This window comes from Mobula hypostoma, chromosome 5, assembly GCF_963921235.1.
Source record: "Mobula hypostoma chromosome 5, sMobHyp1.1, whole genome shotgun sequence".
Taxonomy (NCBI): domain Eukaryota; kingdom Metazoa; phylum Chordata; class Chondrichthyes; order Myliobatiformes; family Myliobatidae; genus Mobula; species Mobula hypostoma.
This window is the reverse complement of record NC_086101.1, coordinates 18,463,963-18,484,428: the sequence shown is the minus strand read 5'-3', so window position 1 is coordinate 18,484,428 and position 20,466 is coordinate 18,463,963. Positions and strand designations below refer to the sequence as shown.

At 47.7% G+C, this 20,466-nt stretch overlaps 1 protein-coding gene across 2 annotated transcripts in view; it reads left to right on the top strand.

Moving 5' to 3' along the window:
* Positions 1-20,466, top strand: part of gabbr1b (gamma-aminobutyric acid (GABA) B receptor, 1b) — a 282,459-nt gene that overhangs the window by 183,851 nt on the left and 78,142 nt on the right. For both annotated transcript variants that reach the window (XM_063048134.1, XM_063048135.1), the window contains 4 exons: positions 13,484-13,618; positions 16,513-16,683; positions 17,547-17,648; positions 19,009-19,074. In XM_063048134.1, coding sequence (XP_062904204.1) covers positions 13,484-13,618; positions 16,513-16,683; positions 17,547-17,648; positions 19,009-19,074 — 474 coding nt within the window. The remainder of the gene's footprint in view (positions 1-13,483; positions 13,619-16,512; positions 16,684-17,546; positions 17,649-19,008; positions 19,075-20,466) is intronic.

Below are 20,466 nucleotides of genomic sequence, written 5' to 3'. Positions count from 1 at the left end.
CGTGCTTTGTGTGAACAGTGTAATACACCCTGTGTGGAGTGTAGCCCCCCTTGTGCTTTGTGTAGAGAGTGTAATACACCCCATACGGAGTGTAGCACCCCTTGTGCTTTGTGTGGAGAGTGTAATGCACCCTGTGTGGAGTGTAGCACCCCTAGTGCTTTGTGTGGAGAGTGTAATACACCCTGTGTGCAGTGTAGCCCCCCTTGTGCTTTGTGTGGACAGTGTAATACACCCCATACGGAGTGTAGCACCCCTTGTGCTTTGTGTGGAGAGTGTAACACACCCTGTGTGGAGTGTAGCACCCCTCGTGCTTTGTGTGGAGAGTGTAATACACCACATACGGAGTGTAACACCCCTTGTGCTTTGTGTGGAGAGTGTAATACACCCTGTGTGGAGTGTAGCACCCCTTGTGCTTTTGTGGACAGTGTAATACACCCCATACGGAGTGTAGCACCCCTTGTGCTTTTGTGGACAGTGTAATACACCCCATACGGAGTGTAGCACCCCTTGTGCTTTGTGTGGAGAGTGTAATACACCCTGTGTGGAGTGTAACACTCCTTGTGCTTTGTGTGGAGAGTGTAATACACCCCATACAGAGTGTAGCAACCCTCGTGCTTTGTGTGGAGAGTGTAATACACCCTGTGTGCAGTGTAACACCCCTTGTGCTTTGTGTGGAGAGTGTAATACACCCTGTGTGGAGTGTAGCCCCCCTTGTGCTTTGTGTGGAGAGTGCAATACACCCCGTGTGGAGTGTAGCACCCTTTGTGCTTTGTGTGGAGAGTGCAGTACACCCCATACGGAGTGTAGCACCCCTTGTGCTTTGTGTGGAGAGTGTAATACACTCTGTGTGCAGTGTAACACCCCTTGTGCTTTGTGTGGAGAGTGTAATACACTCTGTGTGCAGTGTAACACCCCTTGTGCTTTGTGTGGACAGTGTAATACACCCTGTGTGGAATGTAGCACTCCTTGCTCTCACTCAGTGTGCTATTTAGCTCACAAATGCAGATATTTAATAATGAGATTGAAAAAAGGAAAGAGTTAACAGCCTGAGTCCTCAGAATGTGAGACTGGGAGCTTGAATTCCTGACCCACTGACAGAGGGAAACTGGCCTCCAGCTGCCCCAGTGAGGGGGCAAGGAAAAGCTAGGGATGTGCTGCGGGACCTCAGTGTCAGGCCCATCGGTCAACCCCACACAATGCGCAAAGCACAAGGTCCTTAACGATAGACGCCACTTTCTTGAGGGAGCACTTCCTGTTGTTATCAGTTGTGGGGGTGGCTGTGACTGTGACAGACCAGGCTGTGTGCACTAGAATCTGCAGCTTCTTGCATTCCTCTGCATTGGAATGGCTGTACTCGGCTCAGATGCAACCAGTGTGGATATTTCAGTAGTGCACGTGTAGAAGTGCGTGACAGTACTTGATGTACCAGCTCTCATAGAGGGATCAGAAATGGAGAGAGTGAGCAACTTCAAGTTCCTGGGTGTCAAGATCTCTGAGGACCTAACCTGGTCCCAACATATTGATACAGTTATAAAGAAGGCAAGACAGTGGCTATATTTCATTCGGAGTTTGAGGAGATTTGGTTTGTCACCTAAGTCACTTGAAAACTTCCACAGATGTAGTGTGGAGAACATTCTGACAGGCTGCATCACCGTCTGGTGTGGGGGTGGGGGTCTACTGAATAGGATCGAAAAAAGCTGCAGGAAGTTGTATAATTAGCTCTATCATGGGTACCAGCCTTCGTAGTGTCCAAGACATCTTCATAGAGTGCTGCCTCAGAAAGGCGGCATTCATTATTAAGACCCCCATCACCCAGGACATGCCCTCTTCTCATCGTTACTGTCAGGAAAGAGGTACAGAAGCCTGAAGGCTCACACACAGCGATTCAGGAACAGCTTCTTCCCCTCTGTCACCTGATTCCTAAATGGCCACTGAACCCATAAACACCACCTCACTTTTCTATTTATTATTTCTGTTTTTGCACTATTCTTAATTCAGTTATTTCTATATATATATATTTACTGTCATTTATTTTTTTTCTATATTTATCATGCATTGCATTGTACTGCTGCCACTTAGTTAACAAATTTAACATATGCTGGTGATAATAAACCTGATTCTAATTCTGACCTCCTTAAACTTCGGAGAAGGTGGATGTGTGATTATCTACGTGGTCATCCACGATGGGCAGGTCATCCGAGATGTGGTGTAGTGGGATCTGGGATCAACCATGATGGAATGGTGGAGCAGACTCGATGGGCTGAATGGCCTGTGTCTCATGGTCATGTTAATGCCCAGGAATCAGAGGCTGTTTACCCTCTTCACCTCTGACCCAGCACTAAGAACTGGTACGTGGTCCCCCGGCTTCCGGCTGAATCAATGATTACTTCCTTGCTTTTGTTGATATTGAGTGTAAGGTTGTTGTTGAGACACCACATAACCAGGTGTCCTATCTCACTCCTGTACGCTGACTCATTGCCACCTGCGATACAGCCAGCAACATGGTGTCATTGGCGAATTTGTAAATGTTTTGGAGCTGTGCACAGCCACATAATCACAGGTGTAGGGAGAGTAGGGCAGGAGGGGATGTATGCAGCCTTGAGGTGCCCCATCTTGATAGTTAGTGAGGTGCGCATGTACTGATTGAGATGCAGTTTCAGACAGAGGCACATAGACCCAGGTTTGAAGCTTGCTGATAGGTTTAGCAGGGATGACTGTGTTGAATGCCAAAAAGCAGTCGCTGAGCGACAGCCTGCGTTGTGTTCCTGTTGTCCAGGTCGAGTGGAGAGCCGCGAAATAGCATCTGCTGCCGACCTGTTGTGGCGCTGGAGAAACCGAAGCGGATCCAGGTCATTTCTGAGGACAAAGTTGCTTCAGAATCGGGATCCAGTTTATTGTCACTGGCATATGTCACGAAATTTGTTGTTTTTGTGGCAGCAGTACAGTTCAAGTTATAAAGAAAACTAAGTTAAATAAAAACCTAAAATAAACAAATAGTGCAAAAGAGGAATAATGATGTGTTCACGGGTTAGAGCTGAATGTGGGGACAATTTCAAACACAGAAAGGATTATGGTAGGATTTGTGTAAGTGGGTGATTTGATAGTCAGCACACACTGGTTGGGCCGAAGGGCCTTTTTCTGTGCTGTGTGACTCTTCCTCAGTCTCTATCGGGCAATGGGAAATTGGAGCCGTCAGGTCAATGAACATTCAGCACAGGAAGCAGCGACCGTCTGGTGCCTTGTACGGAGCGTGGCTGAAGTGACACTTCAAACCGGCAGGCCTGAAGAGATCGCAGAGGGTGCCGTTTTCCTTCCTTCCTTCCTTCCCACCAGCTGCCCCTCTCTGCACCCAACTCCTCGCAGTACGCCAGCTCCGTGGGAAGTTGGGAGAAGAGGCCGGCTGCTCGCCATCTGTCTTCCCTGACTGCTCGCCGCAGGGGAGCTTCACACAACGGCTCAGGTAAGTTTAGTCACGCTCTGATGCCTCCTGTCTCAGAACAGGTCCTGTCCCGCACAGCGAGGCGACCTGGTGCAGTCCACAGGGACGTACATTTCCAGGATGTTCCTTAGAGGAACAGGGGTGACTTGACAAGTGTATTAGATGATAAGAGTAGACAGTGAGCATTTATTTCCCAAGGTGGAAGTGACTAATATGAGAGGGCATAATTTTAAGGTGATTGGAGGAGAGTATTGTGGAGATGTCAGAGGTAGGGTTGTTTTTAACACAGTGCGTGGTGGTTGCGTGAAATGTGCCGCTGGTTTTAGAGGCAAATACATTAGGGATGTTTAATGAGATAGGAATGGCACATGGATGAGAGGGAAATGGAGGGTTATATGGGAGGGAAGAGTTATATTGTCGGCTGAAGGGCCTGTACTGCGCTGTGATGTTGTATGTTCTATGTGGGAGGGAGGAGGAAAGGAAACGCAGCCAAAGTGTTCACAGAGATCGGAGACAGGCCCTTCATTCCACTGAGAGCAGCACACGAGATGCTGGAGGAACTCTGGGTTAGGCAGCATGACTGCAAGAGAACTGGCCTGAAACGGCGACTGTGTATTCCCCTCCATAGATGCTGCCTGACTTGCCGAGTTCCTCCAGCGTTCTGTGTGCGTTGCGCAAGACCTCACTATTTCTCTTTATTTATTTTTATTGTAACTTACGGTAGTTTGTTATACCTGCACTGTGCTGTTGCTACACATCAACAAGTTTCACAACTAAAGTCAAAAACAATAAACTTGATTAAACTCTGACTATAAGATATAGGAGCAGAGTGAGATCATTCAGCCCATCTAGTCTGCTGCACAATTCAATAGTGGCCGACTTTCTTTCATCTTAGCTCCCTTTCCCCTTGAAGGGCTGAATAACCTGCTCCTGTTTTCTGTGTTTCCGAAGTAATAAAATGGAGGTTGTTGGCTTGTTACCGAAGAATCATAGAACTGCTGCGACCTTGTAGAGGGATAGAAGACCAGAAGGTATGGGGTAGAATTAGGCCATTTAGCTCACTGGACCCGGGAACCCTGTGAAGGCACACCCTAGGGGTCTAACCTCTGTCCCTGTGGGCTGCGACCCTGGTATGACCTCTGTCCCTGGGGGCCTTGACCACAATTCAACTTCTGACCCTAGCTGATCTCTCTGCCCGGGGCATGACCTTGGTCTAACCTCTGCCCCCTAGGATCACCAGGGTGGTGATCCCAGTTTAACCTCTGTCCTCAGGGGCCACCAGGGTTTGTGACCATGGTCCCCACCTGACCTCTGCCCCAGGGTTTCAGTGACAATTCTTGTGCTCATCTACAATAATCCCGTTTACCCACATTTTGTCCTAAACCTTGGATATCTTGCTTAAATGCCTCTTAAAACATAGTGATCCTATCTGATTCCACCATCTCCTCTCTCAGTGCATTCTATGTAGATATCAAACATTCTCTGTAAAATGCTAATCTCTCAGGTCCTGTTTAAAACTCCTTACCTTCATCTTATTCCTGTGCCCTCTTGTTTTTGATTCACCCTCCACTGGAGAAAACATTCAGACCATCAACCCAATCCATTGTTTCTCATAATCCTAAATAGCTGTATCAGCTGACCCCCTCAGCCCTCTTCACTTCAGGGGGAAAAGACCCAAATCAGATTGCACATTATTAGGAGTCAAAGATTGCCTACTGGCCTGTTGCAGGGTTCACCAGTCTAAATCAACGATATAGAGTGCAGGAGCAAGTGTAATATATCCAGGCTTGCTGAGGGGTGACATTGTAGATGGTGAACAAGGTCACAGAAAGGCTTCTGGAGATCTAGGCAAGTGGACAACAATATTGTTACATAACAGGGTGTGTATATAGGTTGACACACAGTGTAGTTTTCAATTGGTGAGGAATTAAAAGGCATTGATGTTCAGGAGAACACAGGTGCCCAGAATATTTATATCTTGGTACTGCAAACAATTAGGAAGGCATTGGCATTTATCACAGGCGGACTTGCACCAAGAGAAGTGACATCTTCATCTAGTTTCTGTGTTTCTGGGATTATGTCATGTGACTTTGGAGAGAGATGTAAGACCGTAAGGTGTAGGAGTAGAATTAGGCCATTCCACACACTGGGCTGAGTAACCCTGTGAACCCACATCCTAGGAGCTCCATCATCAGGGACCCACACCACCCAGGTCATGATTTCTTCTCACTGCTGCCATTTGGAAGAAAGTACAGGAGCCCCAGGAGTTACACGACCAGGTTCAGGAACAGTTACTACCCCTCAACCATCAGCGGTGTGAATAACTTCATTTGCCCCATCACTGAAATGTTCCCACAACCTATGGACTTACTTTCAAGCACTCTTCATCTCATGTTCTTGATATTTATTGCTTATTTATTTACTATTATTCTAAATTTCTTTTTGTATTTGTAGTTTGTTGTCTTTTGCACACTGGATGAATGGTCTTTCATTGATTCTACTTTGATTATTATTCTGTTATGGATTTACGGAGTATGGCCGCAAGAAGATTAATCTCAGGGTGACATAGATGTACTTTGATAATAAAATTACTTTGAACCTTGAACTTTGATCTTGCTACAACATATGAATGCAATCAGGAAGGAGACACACCAGCAGCTCTACTTCATTCGGAGACTGAGGAAATTTGTTATGCCACCAACGACTCTTGCAAATTTCTACAGATATCCAGTGGAGACCATTCACAACACAACCAGGAATGGAGACTTCAATGCACAGGATTGCAAAGGGGCTGCAGAGGGCTGCAAACTCAGACAGCTCCATCATGAACACAACCCTCCCCACCATCAAAGACGTCTTCAAAATGTGGTGTCACAGAAGGCAGCATCCATTATTCAGGACCCTCACCACCCAGGACATGTCCACTTCTCATTGCCACCATCAGAGAGGAGGTACAGGGGCCTGAAGACCCACACTCAATTATTCAGGAACAGCTTCATCCCCTCTGCCATCAGATTTCTGATTGGTACATAAACCCATGAATACTACCTCACTATTCCTCCTTTGCACTATTAATTTATTTTTGTAACTTACAGTAATTTTTATGTCCCAGTCCCATAAAACAACAAACTTCATGACATATGTTGGTGAAAACAAACGTGATTCTGATTATACAGAGCCACACAAGGAGCATTGAGTATCGGGCGAGTCTCTTCATCAAAGGCACTATCTGTCTCCTGAGGAGCCACCGAGGAAATAAAAGCTTGTGTGATGCTCAGATAATGTTCTTACTTCTGGGCTCCCCACGGAGGAACTGGCTGAGGGTATCTGGTACTTGGGTTCTGCCCTGAGGACCTCCTGCACGGATATAGAAACATAGAAACATAGAAAATAGGTGCAGGAGTAGGCCATTCGGCCCTTCGAGCCTGCACCGCCATTTATTATGATCATGGCTGATCATCCAACTCAGAACCCCGCCCCAGCCTTCCCTCCATACCCCTGACCCCTGTAGCCACAAGGGCCAAATCTAACTCCCTCTTAAACATAGCCAATGAACTGGCCTCAACAGTTTGCTGTGGCAGAGAATTCCACAGATTCACCACTCTCTGTGTGAAGAAGTTTTTCCTAATCTCGGTCCTAAAAGGCTTCCCCTCTATCCTCAAACTGTGACCCCTCGTTCTGGACTTCCCCAACATCGGGAGCAATCTTCCTGCATCTAGCCTGTCCAATCCCTTTAGGATCTTATACGTTTCAATCAGATCCCCCCTCAATCTTCTAAATTCCAACGAGTACAAGCCCAGTTCATCCAGTCTTTCTTCGTATGAAAGTCCTGCCATCCCAGGAATCAATCTGGTGAACCTTCTTTGTACTCCCTCTATGGCAAAGATGTCTTTCCTCAGATTAGGGGACCAAAACTGCACACAATACTCCAGGTGTGGTCTCACCAAGGCCTTGTACAACTGCAGTAGTACCTCCCTGCTCCTGTACTCGAATCCTCTCGCTATAAATGCCAGCATACCGTTCGCCTTTTTCACCGCCTGCTGTACCTGCATGCCCACTTTCAATGACTGGTGTATAATGACACCCAGGTCTCGTTGCACCTCCCCTTTTCCTAATCGGCCACCATTCAGATAATAATCTGTTTTCCTATTTTTGCCACCAAAGTGGATAACTTCACATTTATCCACATTAAATTGCATCTGCCATGAGTTTGCCCACTCACCCAACCTATCCAAGTCACCCTGCATCCTCTTAGCATCCTCCTCACTGCTAACACTGCCGCCCAGCTTCGTGTCATCCGCAAACTTGGAGATGCTGCATTTAATTCCCTCATCCAAGTCATTAATATATATTGTAAACAACTGAGGTCCCAGCACTGAGCCTTGCGGTACCCCACTAGTCACCGCCTGCCATTCTGAAAAGGTCCCGTTTATTCCCACTCTTTGCTTCCTGTCTGCTAACCAATTCTCCACCCACACCAATACCTTACCCCCAATATCCCGGCACTGAGAACATTGACCTCCGAGAAACACAACCAACTTCCATTGTCCTGGTCAAATTTTTCACCATGATTTCATAAGATAGGGGAGCATCAAGTCTGCTCCACCATTTGATCGTGGCTAATATTTTATTCCCTTTCAACCGCATTCGCCTGCCTTCTTCCCTTACCTTTCAAAGTTCAAAGTAAATTTATTATCAAAGGACGTATATGTCACTATATACTACTCTGAGTTTCATCTTACTGCAAGCCTAACAGTGAAACAAAGAAATACTGTAGAATCAGTGAAAAGCTACACATACTGTAAGCAACCAATCTGCAAAAGAAGAAGAACTGTGTAAACATTAAATGAACAAATAAATGTATTGAAGTGAGAGAAGTTATCCAGGCTGCGACAGGAGCCTGATGGTTGTAGAATAATATCTGCTCCTGAACCTGGTAGTGAGGGACCCCAAGGCTCCTGTACCTCCTCCCCAAAGGCAGCAATGAGAATAGAGCTTGGCCCAGATGGTGGGGTTCCTTGATGATGGATGCTCCTTTCTTGTGGCATCTCACCTTGAAGATGTGCTTACTTGTGAAGAAGGCTTTTCCTGTGATTGACTGGGCTGTATCCATCACTTTTCTGTAGGCCCTTCCATTCTTGGAGGTTGGTGTTTCTATACCAGGCCATGATGCAACCAGTTAGGGTACTCGCCACCACGTTTTTATAGAAGTTCGTCAGGGATTTAGATGACATGTCAGATCTTCACAAACTTCTAAGGAAGTAGAGGTGCTGCCATGCCTTCTTTGTAATGCCTCTTACGTACTTGTCCCAGGACAGATCCTCTGAAACGATAACGCCAAGCAATTTAAAGTTACTGACCATTTCCACCTCTGATCCTCTGACTACCCGGTTGTCAAACCAGTAATTTAAACACTGCCCTGCTGTATCTAATATTGTGGCTGAAGCTTTTCCCAGTGGCCGTGTGCAGTTGGTCAGTGTCTTGGGTGGAGTCGATAGATTAGGCTGAGGGGAACACATTCTCCCTCCCTCCCTCCCCCATGCCCTGATTACGTTGTCAGAGGAAATTTCTCCTCATTGAGGTCCAGCTGCTGGATGACCCCAGTGGTGAGTTAGGAGAACTGGGATGAAATAGATTTGGGTATTCTCGCCTTAGTCTCGCCCTATCCAGTCCCTCCTTGCAACCCAAGCTTTCCAGTCCCTGTAATTTTCCCCCAAAAATATTATTTGTGCACCCTGCGGAACTCAATGACATCCCTCCTATAGCAGGGCGAGAGGAACTGCCCACAGTGCTCCAAATGTGGACTTACCAACATCTTGTACAGCCATAACATAGTGCCACAACTGCTGTACGTGCTAGCCAGACCAGTGAAGTTTCCCAAGGCTCAGGATCCGAGAGAGGAGGAGGCGAGTGTTAGCGCTGAGTTTCACACCTCTCATCTCAGGGAGAGCTGAGAACAGAAAGCAAAGCACAATGTGTTCACAGTAGCCCTCATTACTCAGATCACAATAGTGCCGCATGCACAGGAACAGCACATTCATCACCAGGTGCCCCAGGGACTGACCGGCTGACACTAATGGATTCTCCTTCCCCTTTCCAGATGCGTCTCAGCTTCCCCCCTCCCCTTCTCCCTTTCAGCCTTCCCGGCCCTGTACCTCAGTAGGGGAGTCGGGCATCTCAGATCATAGTGTCTGCTGCTTCATCCCTGAACACAGAGGAGGCCAGGGAAAGAGACACGCCCATGGGTCAAACTAAACTCCTTCTTAAACAGGACTGCAGCACTGGGGGGGGGGGGGCACAGATTGTCTGACTTTGAGCCTCACGAGGGAGTGGGAGAGAAAAGAGCGGCAGTGGTACTGAGACTTTTGAAGATCAGGGTCCAATTCCCGCCTCTGCCTGTAAAGAGTTTGTACGTTCTCCCCATAACCATGTGGGTTTCCTCCCACGTTCCAAAGCCGTACAGGTTAGCGTTAGTAAGTTGTTGGCACATCAGGCTGGTGCCCAAAGTATTATGTGGGCATAATCCTTGATCTGTGTTGGAGCTGGCTGAGTTTACGGCTGCAGAAGGTTGTAAACACATCCAGCTCCCCACCACCAGCCTCCCCACCATTGAGGACACTTCAAAAGGCTATGCCTCAAAAAGGACCCTCAATAGCCAGGACCTGCCCTCTTCTCATTACCATCTTTCCACATTGATTGGCCTTATCTCAAGCAATAACGAGGTGGCCTTCAGGGAAGAAGTCACCACCCTGACACAGTGGTGTCAAGAAAACAACCTCTCCCCCAGTGTCGCAAAAACAAAGGAGCTGGTTGTGGATTACAGGAAGAATGGAGACAGGCTAACCCCTATTGTCATCAGTGGATCTTGGTGTTGAGAGGGTAAACAGCTTCAAGTTCCTCGGCATCCACATCACCAAGGACCTCACATGGTCTGTACACACCAGCTGTGGTGAAAAAGGCACAGAACTTTCTACAGGGGCACAATTGAGAGCATCCTGGCTGGCTGCATCACTGCCTAGTATGGGAACTGTACCTCCCTCAATCGCAGGACTCTGCAGAGAGTGGTGCGGACAGCCCAGCGCATCTGTAGTTGTGAACTTACCATGATTCAGGACATTTACAAAGACAGGTATGTAAAAAGGGTCTGTAGGATCACTGGGGTCCCAAGTCACCCCAACCACAATCTATTCCAGCTGCCACCATCCGGGAAATGATACCGCAGCATAAAAGCCAGGGCCAACAGGCTCCAGGACAGCTTCTTCCACCAGGCCATCAGACAGATTAACTCACACTGATTTGAGTGTATTCTATGTTACATTGACTGTTGTATTTATTATAAATTACTATGATTGCACACTGCACATTTAGACTGACACATAATGTAAAGATTTTCACTCCTCATATATGTGAAGGATGTAAGAAATGAAGTCAATTCAATCAATTCAATTCAATTCAATCAGAAAGGAGGTACAGGAGTCTGAAGACACCTACTCAACATTTTAGGAACAGCTTCTTCCCCTCTATTGTCAAATGTCTGAACAGACAATGAATCAAGCAATGAGCTTGATAGTTTTGCTGTCTTCTTGCACTACCATATATTTCTTATTATAATTTAAAGTGTATTTATATATTGCTCTGTACTGCTGCCGTAAAACATACATCAGTGATAATAAACCTGATTCTGAGATTCCTGAATTGGCATTACAATGCAAGATATTCCACAAACAAAACAACAAAATGAATGCCCTGAAGTGGCCAAGTCAGAGGCCAGACCTCAATCCAATAGAGAATTTGTGGGTGGACTTTAAAAGGGCTGTTCACTCACGATCCCCATGCAATCTGACAGAGCTTGAGCAGTTCTGTAAAGAAGAAAGGGTAAAAACTGCCGTGTCCAGGTGTGCAAAGCTGATAGAGACCTATCCACACAGACTCAAGGCTGAAATTGCTGCCAAAGGTGCATCTACTAAATACTGATTTAAAGGGGGTGAATACTTGTGCATTCAATTATTTTGTATTTTATATTTGTAAGTAATTTAGATCACTTTGTAGAGATCTGTTTTCACTTTGACACGAAATAGACAAAATAGTCTTATTCTGTTGACCAGTGTCAAAAAAGCCAAATTATGTCCAACAATAAACATGAAAACTTCCAAGGTCGGGCGGGGGGGGGGGGTGAAAACTTTTCATAGGCACTGTATTCTGAATGCCGTTATATTCTGGCTTCTGTCCTCTCTAGCTTCCTTTCCAGTTCTGATAGAGGTTCCTGGTCCTAAACGTCAACTGTTTATTCCCCTCCGCAGACGTCGCTTGACATGCTGAGCTCCTCCAGCATTTAGTGCATGTTGCTAAAACATACATCCCTTAGTGTTGGACCCAACATCAGGGAAAGACTACGAGTCTCTGACACCTACATCCCTCATGATTTTATAAACCTCTATAGGGTCACTCCCGACCTCTTCACTCCATTGACAAAATGTCCGTTAGCACAATCGCTTTACAGGGCAACGATTAGAATTCGGTTCCCACCACTGCCTGTAAAGAGTTTGTGCTTTCTCTCTGTGACCGTATGGGTTTCCTCCCACATCCTAAAGGTGTACAGAATAGACAATAGACAATAGGTGCAGGAGTAGGCCATTTGTCCCTTCGAGCTAGCACCGCCATTCACTGTGATCATGGCTGATCATCCACTATCAGTACCCAGTTCCTGCCTTACCCCCATAACCTTTGATTCCGCTATCTGTAACATAGGGTTAGTAAGTTGTGGGCATGCTAGGTTGGTGCAGGAAGCATTATGCATGCATAATGCTCAATCTGTGTTGGTCATTGGTGCAAAGTGACGCATTTCCCTCTACATTTTGACGCACTTGTGACAAATAAAGCTCATCTTTAAAAGCCCTTTGATCCCGGGAATATCCTTGTGAACCTTTGCACAGCAGCAACAGAACAATTCATAAATAGACAAAGGCTGACAGACGGCCAATATGCAAATAAAAATAACACAGAGAACGTGACTTGTAAAGAATCCTTGATAGCTAGTCTGTAGGTCATAGAAGTTACCGTGCTGGTTCAGGACCCTAAAGGTTATAGGGTAAAAACTGTTTCTTAACCTGTTGGTGTGGGAGCCAATGCTTCTATATCTCATGCCTGATGGTAGCGAGAAGAGGGCATGACCTGGATGGTGGAGATCTTTGATGACAGACGCTGCTTTCTTGTCGCAGCATTCCAAGTAAATGTACTCAATGGTGGGGAAGACTTTGCCTGTGATGTATTGGGCCGTATCCACCACTTCCTGTAGTTTCTTCTGTTGCTGGGTATTGATGTTTCCATATCAGGCTGTGATGCAAACATTTAGGATATTCTCCACTCATCACCTATAGAAGTTTGTCAGATCTTTTTGTTGAGTTGTTGAATCGATACAAACTTCTAAGAAAGCAGAGTTCAGTTGGGCCTTATTTATGATGACACCTGTGCTGGTCCCCGGTCAGATCCTCTAAAATGGTAACACTAAGGAGTTTAAAGCTACTTACCCTTTCCACCTCTGTTCCTCTGATGAGGACTAGCTCATGGACCTATGGTTTCTTCCTCCTGTAGTCAGTAATCATGTTGTGGAACCACTCAACATGAAATTTTCAATCTCCCTCCTATATGCCAATTCATCACCATCTTTGATTCGGCCAACAGCGGTGGTGTTGTCAGCAAACTTAAAATACGGCATTGGAGCTGTGCTTAGCCACACAGTCGTAGGTAGAAAACAAGTATAGCATGGGGCTAAGCACACAGCTATGGTGCTCCTGTCAAGGAAATGTTGTTGGCAATCTGTATCGACTGGGGTCTGCCAGTGAGCAAATCCAGGATCCATTTGCATAGAGAGGAACCGAGGCCCAGGTCTTGGAGCATAGTGAGGGTTTCGATTCACATTCTGTTTCAGTGGCTTGAAGTAGTATTAGTAACACATAGAAAGATGCAGTCATAATTATGGTCCTGGGATTTGGCCCATGAAGAACAGAAAGCATCCCATCTGACTGTCTGTGCCCCTCTCCACAGTGCGACCCCGGCAAATCCACCAAGTACCTGTACGAGCTGCTGTACAACGAGCCTATGAAGATCGTGTTGATGCCGGGCTGCAGTGGAGTCTCAACACTGGTGGCAGAGGCGGCTCGCATTTGGAACCTGATTGTGGTGAGTGGAGAGGCACACGGTGCAGATTGCATCTGACACAATCATCAGTCCCTCCATTAAGCACAGTCACGGCTGATTCAGCTCCCCGATCTCTCACAAATTTATCTACCTCCTCTTCAAATATGCCCATGATCCACCCAGAGGGATCTAAAGAAGCAGCACTCTCCGTGAGAAGCGGTTCTGACACATCTCTGGAAATGACTAGTTTCTTAATTTTATAACTACGCCTCTCGCTCAAGACTCTCCTGCTAGTGGAAACGTCTCAACACCTACCCCTCAGTGTGTATTTGAATAAGATCACTTCTCTTTTTTAAAAACTTTAAAGGACACTAGTAAAACACTGACAACTGCTCTCTGACTGCCTCGGTCAGTCAGGACACAAACTGGGCGACTGCTTCACTCTGCATTTGCTCTCCGTCCACCATGGCTGTCTGGAGCTCCCGGTTTCAGCCATTTCAACTCTCCGCCCTGTTTCCTCCCCACCCTGCCTGTTCTTGGCCTCCTCCACTGCCAAGGTGAGGACAAAAAGAAACTACAGTAACAGCAGCCGCAACAAAATGGCATGAACACTGAATTTCGGGTAACCTGCTCCCCCCTCTCCCTTTTCTCCCTCCCCCTGATTTACCCAGTTCTCCCTACACCAACCCCAGCCCTCCTTTCCTTTCCTCCACTGTCCCTCACCCACTGGGTCCCCTCCACTGTCCTTCCCAGCTCCCTCACTCGATTCCATGCTTCACCTGCCTCTCCCACCAGATCCCACCATCTGCAGCCCTTTGTCGCCTCCCAGCCTCTGCCACTATCCTTGCCCTTCCCTCCTCTCCTCCATTTCTCAGCTAGATTCACCCATTGCCTGCCAGCTCTTCCCCCCACACCTTCCCTCACCTTTTTATAGCGCCTTCTCTCCCCTCTACTCTTTTATTCCAGATTACGTCCTTGGAGTATTTGACACATTTCTATCGACCCTTGCCAATTTTTATCGGTGCATCATTTACAGAACCCTATCTGGATGCATAATGGCTTGGTACGGCAACTGCTCTGCAGAGAGTTGTGGACACACCGCAGCACATCACAAAAATCAACCTCCCCTCCGTGGACTGTGTCTATACTCCCGACTGCCTCAGTAAAGCAGCCAGCATAATCAAAGACCCCACCCACCCTAGACATTCTCTCCTCTCCCCTCTTCCATCGGGCAGAAGGTGCAAAAGACTGAAAACACAAACCACCAGGCTCAGGGACAGCTTCTACCCTACTTCTGTCAGGATCCTGACTGCATTAATAAGATGAACCCTTGGCTTCACAATCCATCTCGTTATGATCTTGCATTTAACGCACACAAAATGCTGGAGGAACTCAGCAGGCCAGGCAGCATCTATAGAAAAAAGTACAGTCGACATTTCGGGCCGAGACCCATCAGCAGGACCTGGCCTGAAACATTAAGTGTACATTAAGTGTTTTCCATAGGTGCTGCCTGGCCTGCTGAGATCCTCCAGCATTTTGTGTTTGTTGCTCGGAATTCCAGCATCTGGAGATTTTCTCCTGTTTATGATCTTGCATTATATTGTTTACCTGTAAAGCACTTTCTTGGCAACTTTTGCATTCTATTCTGCATTGTTACTGTTCTACCTTTTTCTTCCTGAATGCACTGTGTAATGATCTGGTTTGTGTGAACAGTATGCAGGACAACCCTTTTACTGTATCTTGGTACAACGGACCAATACCAATCCCATGAGTGTACACGAAGAGAATGTTCTCACCTGCAGTGAAAACCCATCAGTGTATCACAGTCGCCAAGGCTTCCAGCGGGAAATAAAAGTGGCATTTTAACCCAAAGATCAGTGAGAATGTGGAGCTCACTCTCACCATATTGCTTTGAAGAGAAACCGGGGGTGTTGTGGGGGGTTTAAGGAGTTTCTGACCAAGCAGAAGATGGGGAGTCATGCTGATAAAATTAGCTGAAGGAATATAAAGGCTAGCAGACACTGTTTGGGCCAATTGGTCTGTTTCTGTGCCAGATAAGGGGTACCTCATTGAAAGCTACCAAATATCGTAGGGGATGTTTTCATCAGGTGGAGAGTTCATGATCAGAGGAGGTCACAGACTCAGAATATAGGGGCATCCCTTCAGAACTGAGATGGGGAGATGGAAATTTCTTCCCCCAGAGGCTGGTGAATCTCTGGAATTCATTGCCACAGACGGCTGTGGAGACCAAGTCACTGGGCATGCTTATAAGGCCAATAGAAATAGGAGCAGAAGAAAGCCACTCAGCCCGTCGAGTCTGCTCTTTTCCCTCTAAACCCCACTCCTGCCTTCTCCCCATAACATTTCACACCCTTACTAATCAGGAACCTATCAACCTCCATTTTAAATATACCAAATGACTTGGCCTCCACAGCCATCTATGGCAAAGAATTCCACAGATTCACCAGCCTTTGGCTAAAGAAATTCCTCCTCATCTCTGTTATAAAGGGACCTCCTTTTGTTCTGAGGCTGTGCCCTCTGGTCCTAGACTCCCCCACTATAGAAAATATCCCCCCCATGTCCTCTCTATGCAGGCGTTTCGGTTTAAGGAAGAGACTGATAGGTTCAAGGGTTACGGTGAGATGGCAGGAGAACCGGCTGAGAAAAATAATCAAAGATGATTGAATGACGGAACTGACTCAATGGGCCAAACGAGCTAATCTTGCTCCTATACCTTATATTGAACTGATTCAATGGGCCGAATGGCCTACTCCCGCTTCTATATCTTATACTGAACGGTGAAATGGGCTTGATGGCCTCCTATTGCTTGTTTTCTTGCACCTTTTGATATGGGGAGAGATTGGATAGTCTGGGCTTGTTTTCTTGGAAGATGAACTTGACCTTGGCCTTGGCCCTGTACCCCTTCCTCCCCCCAGCTCTCATACGGCTCCAGCTCGCCAGCTCTCTCCAACCGCCAGCGGTTCCCCACCTTCTTCCGAACCCACCCCTCGGCCACCCTCCACAATCCCACCCGCGTCAAACTCTTCAAACGGTGGGGCTGGACCAAGATCGCCACCATCCAGCAGACGACAGAGGTCTTCACGTCGGTGAGGAATGTGGCATGGGGGTGGGGGTCATCGGGGGAGGGGGTGTGTCCGCGATGGGGGGGGATAAGGGTAGTGGGGAGAGTACGAGAGAGTAGGAAAGGGATGGGAAAGTTGGAGAGGGTGGGTTTTTAGTGGGATACGTGGAGGCTGTGTCCAGGATGGAGGGATTAGGGAGAGAATGAGGCAGGGAGTATGAGGGGTGCATGCAGGATGGGGGTGCAACAGGGGAGAGTGGGGAGGGTGGGGGAAATTGCAGAGGGTAGGGGGAGGAGTGGGGAGCATATGTCAGGGATGGGGCCGATGTGAATTGGGGACAGTGAGGAGGATTCACGGTGGGGAAGATTGGACAAGGTGGGAGTAATATGGAGGGTGTTGCAGGGTGGGGAGAGTGGAGAGGGTTTAACCAGAGTTGGGAGGATGTACCAGGCGGAGAGGGTGAACTGCATTGGAAGGCGGGGAGGTGTTCAAGAGGAGGGTGAACCTGGGTGTTGGGCCAGTGTGTGTGGAGGAAGCGGCTGGCATGGGGATCAGGGTAGGCATTGTACCAAGGCTGCTATGGAAACACATGCCCTCCTGTCTGTCGGTCCTTCTGCCCTTCCCATTGGACAGTGAGATCTGGCAAAGCAGTGAATGCCAGCCAATTCCCTGACCTTGCCCTCGCCTCTGACCCCACCCTCCCTTGCTGTGATGTCCCCAGCCGCCGGTTGGGCGCTGAGTTAACTTCCTCCCAGTGGAGATCTGGGGTTTATCCCCACGGCTGATTCGGTAGGGAGCTCAGGATCCAGCCACACACACCTGCAGTCATTGATCTTCTCTCCCTTACCCCCCTCGCCCCACCCCACCCACCCCCCACCCCCCAACAGACTCTGGACGACCTGGAGCAGCGGGTGAAGGAGGCCGGGATTGAGATCAGTGTCCGGCAGAGCTTCCTGACGGATCCAGGCGTGGCAGTGAAGAACCTCAAGGTAACCTCACCTTCCTGCCCCGTGCCCTCGGACGGGACCTGACACTGACACACGTGGCTGCACTGTACCAGTTGGGGTAAATCACTCCCTTTACCCCCTGCGTTCTGGGCAGGACCTGACATAGTCACACCTGGATGTTACTCTGTGCAACACACACAAAATGCTGGAGGAACTCTGCAGTCCAGGCAGCATCGAGGAAATGAGTACAGTCAACGAACCAGTCTGCCATCTGGGATAATTTACTCATGTTTACCCCCTGCATGCTCTACAAGATCTGATATAGATGCCCAGTGGCCTTACTGTACCAGCTGGGGCATGGGACTTCGGGCTTCTGTGCCTCCCGCTCGATGGTAGCAGAGAGAAATGGCATGGCTCTCTCATGGTGGGGACCTTTGATGGTAGGTGCTACCTTCTTGAAGCAGCACCTTGTATAGAGGCTAGTACACTAAAAAGGGGATAAAGGAATCCCACAGAAAATGCTGAAGGGAACTCAGCAGGTCAGGCAGCATCCATGGAGGGGAATAAACAGTTAACATTTTAGGCCAAGTCCCTTCATCGCATTTACCTGGCCCATATCTGATGAAGGGTTCGATCCAAAACGTCAGTTGTTTATTCCATCCATGGATGCTGCCTGACCTGCCGAGTTCCTCCAGCATTTTGTGCGTGTTGCTCAAGATTTCCAGCATCTGCAAACTCTCTTGTGTTTACGATTAAGGAACTGAAACCGAGACTGAATGAAGTCTGAGTGATACCAACCTGATGGCATGAAGAACGATTTCTTTAACTTCTGATAACCACTTACCTCTGTTCCCTCCACAACCCACTGCCTTATGTTTTCCCCATTCTGGTGACCCCTCTTAACCCCTCACTTCTCCTCCTTTGCCCTGATATCCTGCATATCAACTATCCCCTGCCCCCCTTCTCATTCCCCTGCTCCTTCCCTTTATTTCACTGTTCTCTCCCATCATATTCCTTCTATCTTTCACCTATACCCTCTGAGCTTCTCACATCATCCGCCATCACCCCGCCACCCTCCCCCCACCTTCCCCCTACCTGGTCTCACCTCTCACCTTCCAGCTTGACTTCTCTCCCTCCCACTCCCGCGCCTTTATAGTCTGGCTTCAGCTCCTTCTTTTCCTGTCCTGATGAAAGGTCTCAGCCAAAACATTGACTGTTTACTCCCCTCCACAGATGCTGCCTGACCTGTGGAGTTCCTCCAGCTTTTTGTGTGTGTTGCTCTGGATTTCCAGCATCTGCAGAATCTCTTGTGCGTGTGACTGATGCGTTTAAGCCCGGCGAGTGTTACACTGTGAGTGAGTGTGCGAGCTGACAGGAAACCTTTCCTCTCCTTGTTGTGCAGAGACAAGACGCTCGCATCATTGTTGGGTTGTTCTACGAAACCGAGGCAAGGAAAGTCTTCTGTGAGGTACGTGATCCTTGGGCTGAGGGAGGTTACATCACTGTAACACCTGCCTCATCCCTTCTGCCCTGGAGACAAGTGAGGTAAGGAAGAAAAGTCCATAGACTGACTCAGGTTAATTGCTGTTTTGGTTCCCAGATCTTTGTTCGAGTTAGAGAGGGCAACAGCACGGAAAGAGGCCTTTGGCCCGTTTAGCCTATGTCGGACTGTTATTCTGCTGACTCCCACCGACCCACACCTGGATCACAGCCCTCCACGCCCCTCTCATCCATGTACTTATCCAAACTTCTCTTAAATCTGCAATCAAACCTGCATCCACCACTTCTGCTGGCAGCTCACACCACCCTCTGACTGAAGAAGATCCCCCTCGGGTTCCCCTTAAATACTTCACCTTTCGCACTTAACCCATGACTTCTCGTTCTAGTCTCTTCCAACCTCAGTGGAAGAAGCCTGCTTGCATTTATGCCCCCCTTAACTTTGTATCTTCTTCTTCTTCATGTGCCTTGCGTGTTACAAACTAGGGTGATCATGGCTTTCCACATTGAACGATCCCATGCAGCGTCAATGAAATCTCGCACACTTCGATCTGTTAGTTCTTAACTTTGAATACCTCTATCAAATTTCCCCTCATTCTCCTGTGCTCCTGGGAATAAAGTCCTAGCGTATTCAGCCTTTTCCCATACCTCGGGTCCTCGAGAAACCAGCCACATCCTTGTAAACTTTCTCTGTACTCTTTTAATCTTCCTTGTATGTGGTGAGCAAAACTGCTTGCAATACTCCTAAGTTTTGCCTCACCAGGTCTTATAATACTTCAACATAACATCCCAACTCCTGCACACAATACTCTGATTCATGAAGGCCAGTGAGCCAGAAGTACTCTTTACGACCTATCTGCCCGTGACACCACTTTCAAGGAATTATGATCTGTACTCCCAGGTCCCTCTGTTCTATTATACTCCTTAGTGTCCTACCATTCCCTGTGTACATCCTACCCTGGTCAGTTCTCTCAAAGTGCAACACCTTACACTTGTTTGCATTAAGTTCCATCTGCCATAAGTCACATGTATCAGTATCACAATAAAGGGAATTACAGAGGCATGAGAGGGGAGGATTGGAGGAAGGTACTGGCAGGGATGACGGCAGAACAGAGATGTCTGAAGTTTCTGGGAATAGTTCACAAGGCGCAGGGTAGATGTGTCCTACAGAGGAAGAAGTTCTCAAATGGCAGGGGTAGGCAACCATGGCTGACAAAGGAAGTTAAGGACGGCATAAAAGCCAAGGAAAGGGCCTATAAAGTAACAAAAGTGTGTGGGAAGTTAGATGATTAGGAAGCTTCTAAAATCCAATAAAACTAGCCAAAGACATAAAGCAGTTATATAAAGAGTAAAAGGGAGGGAG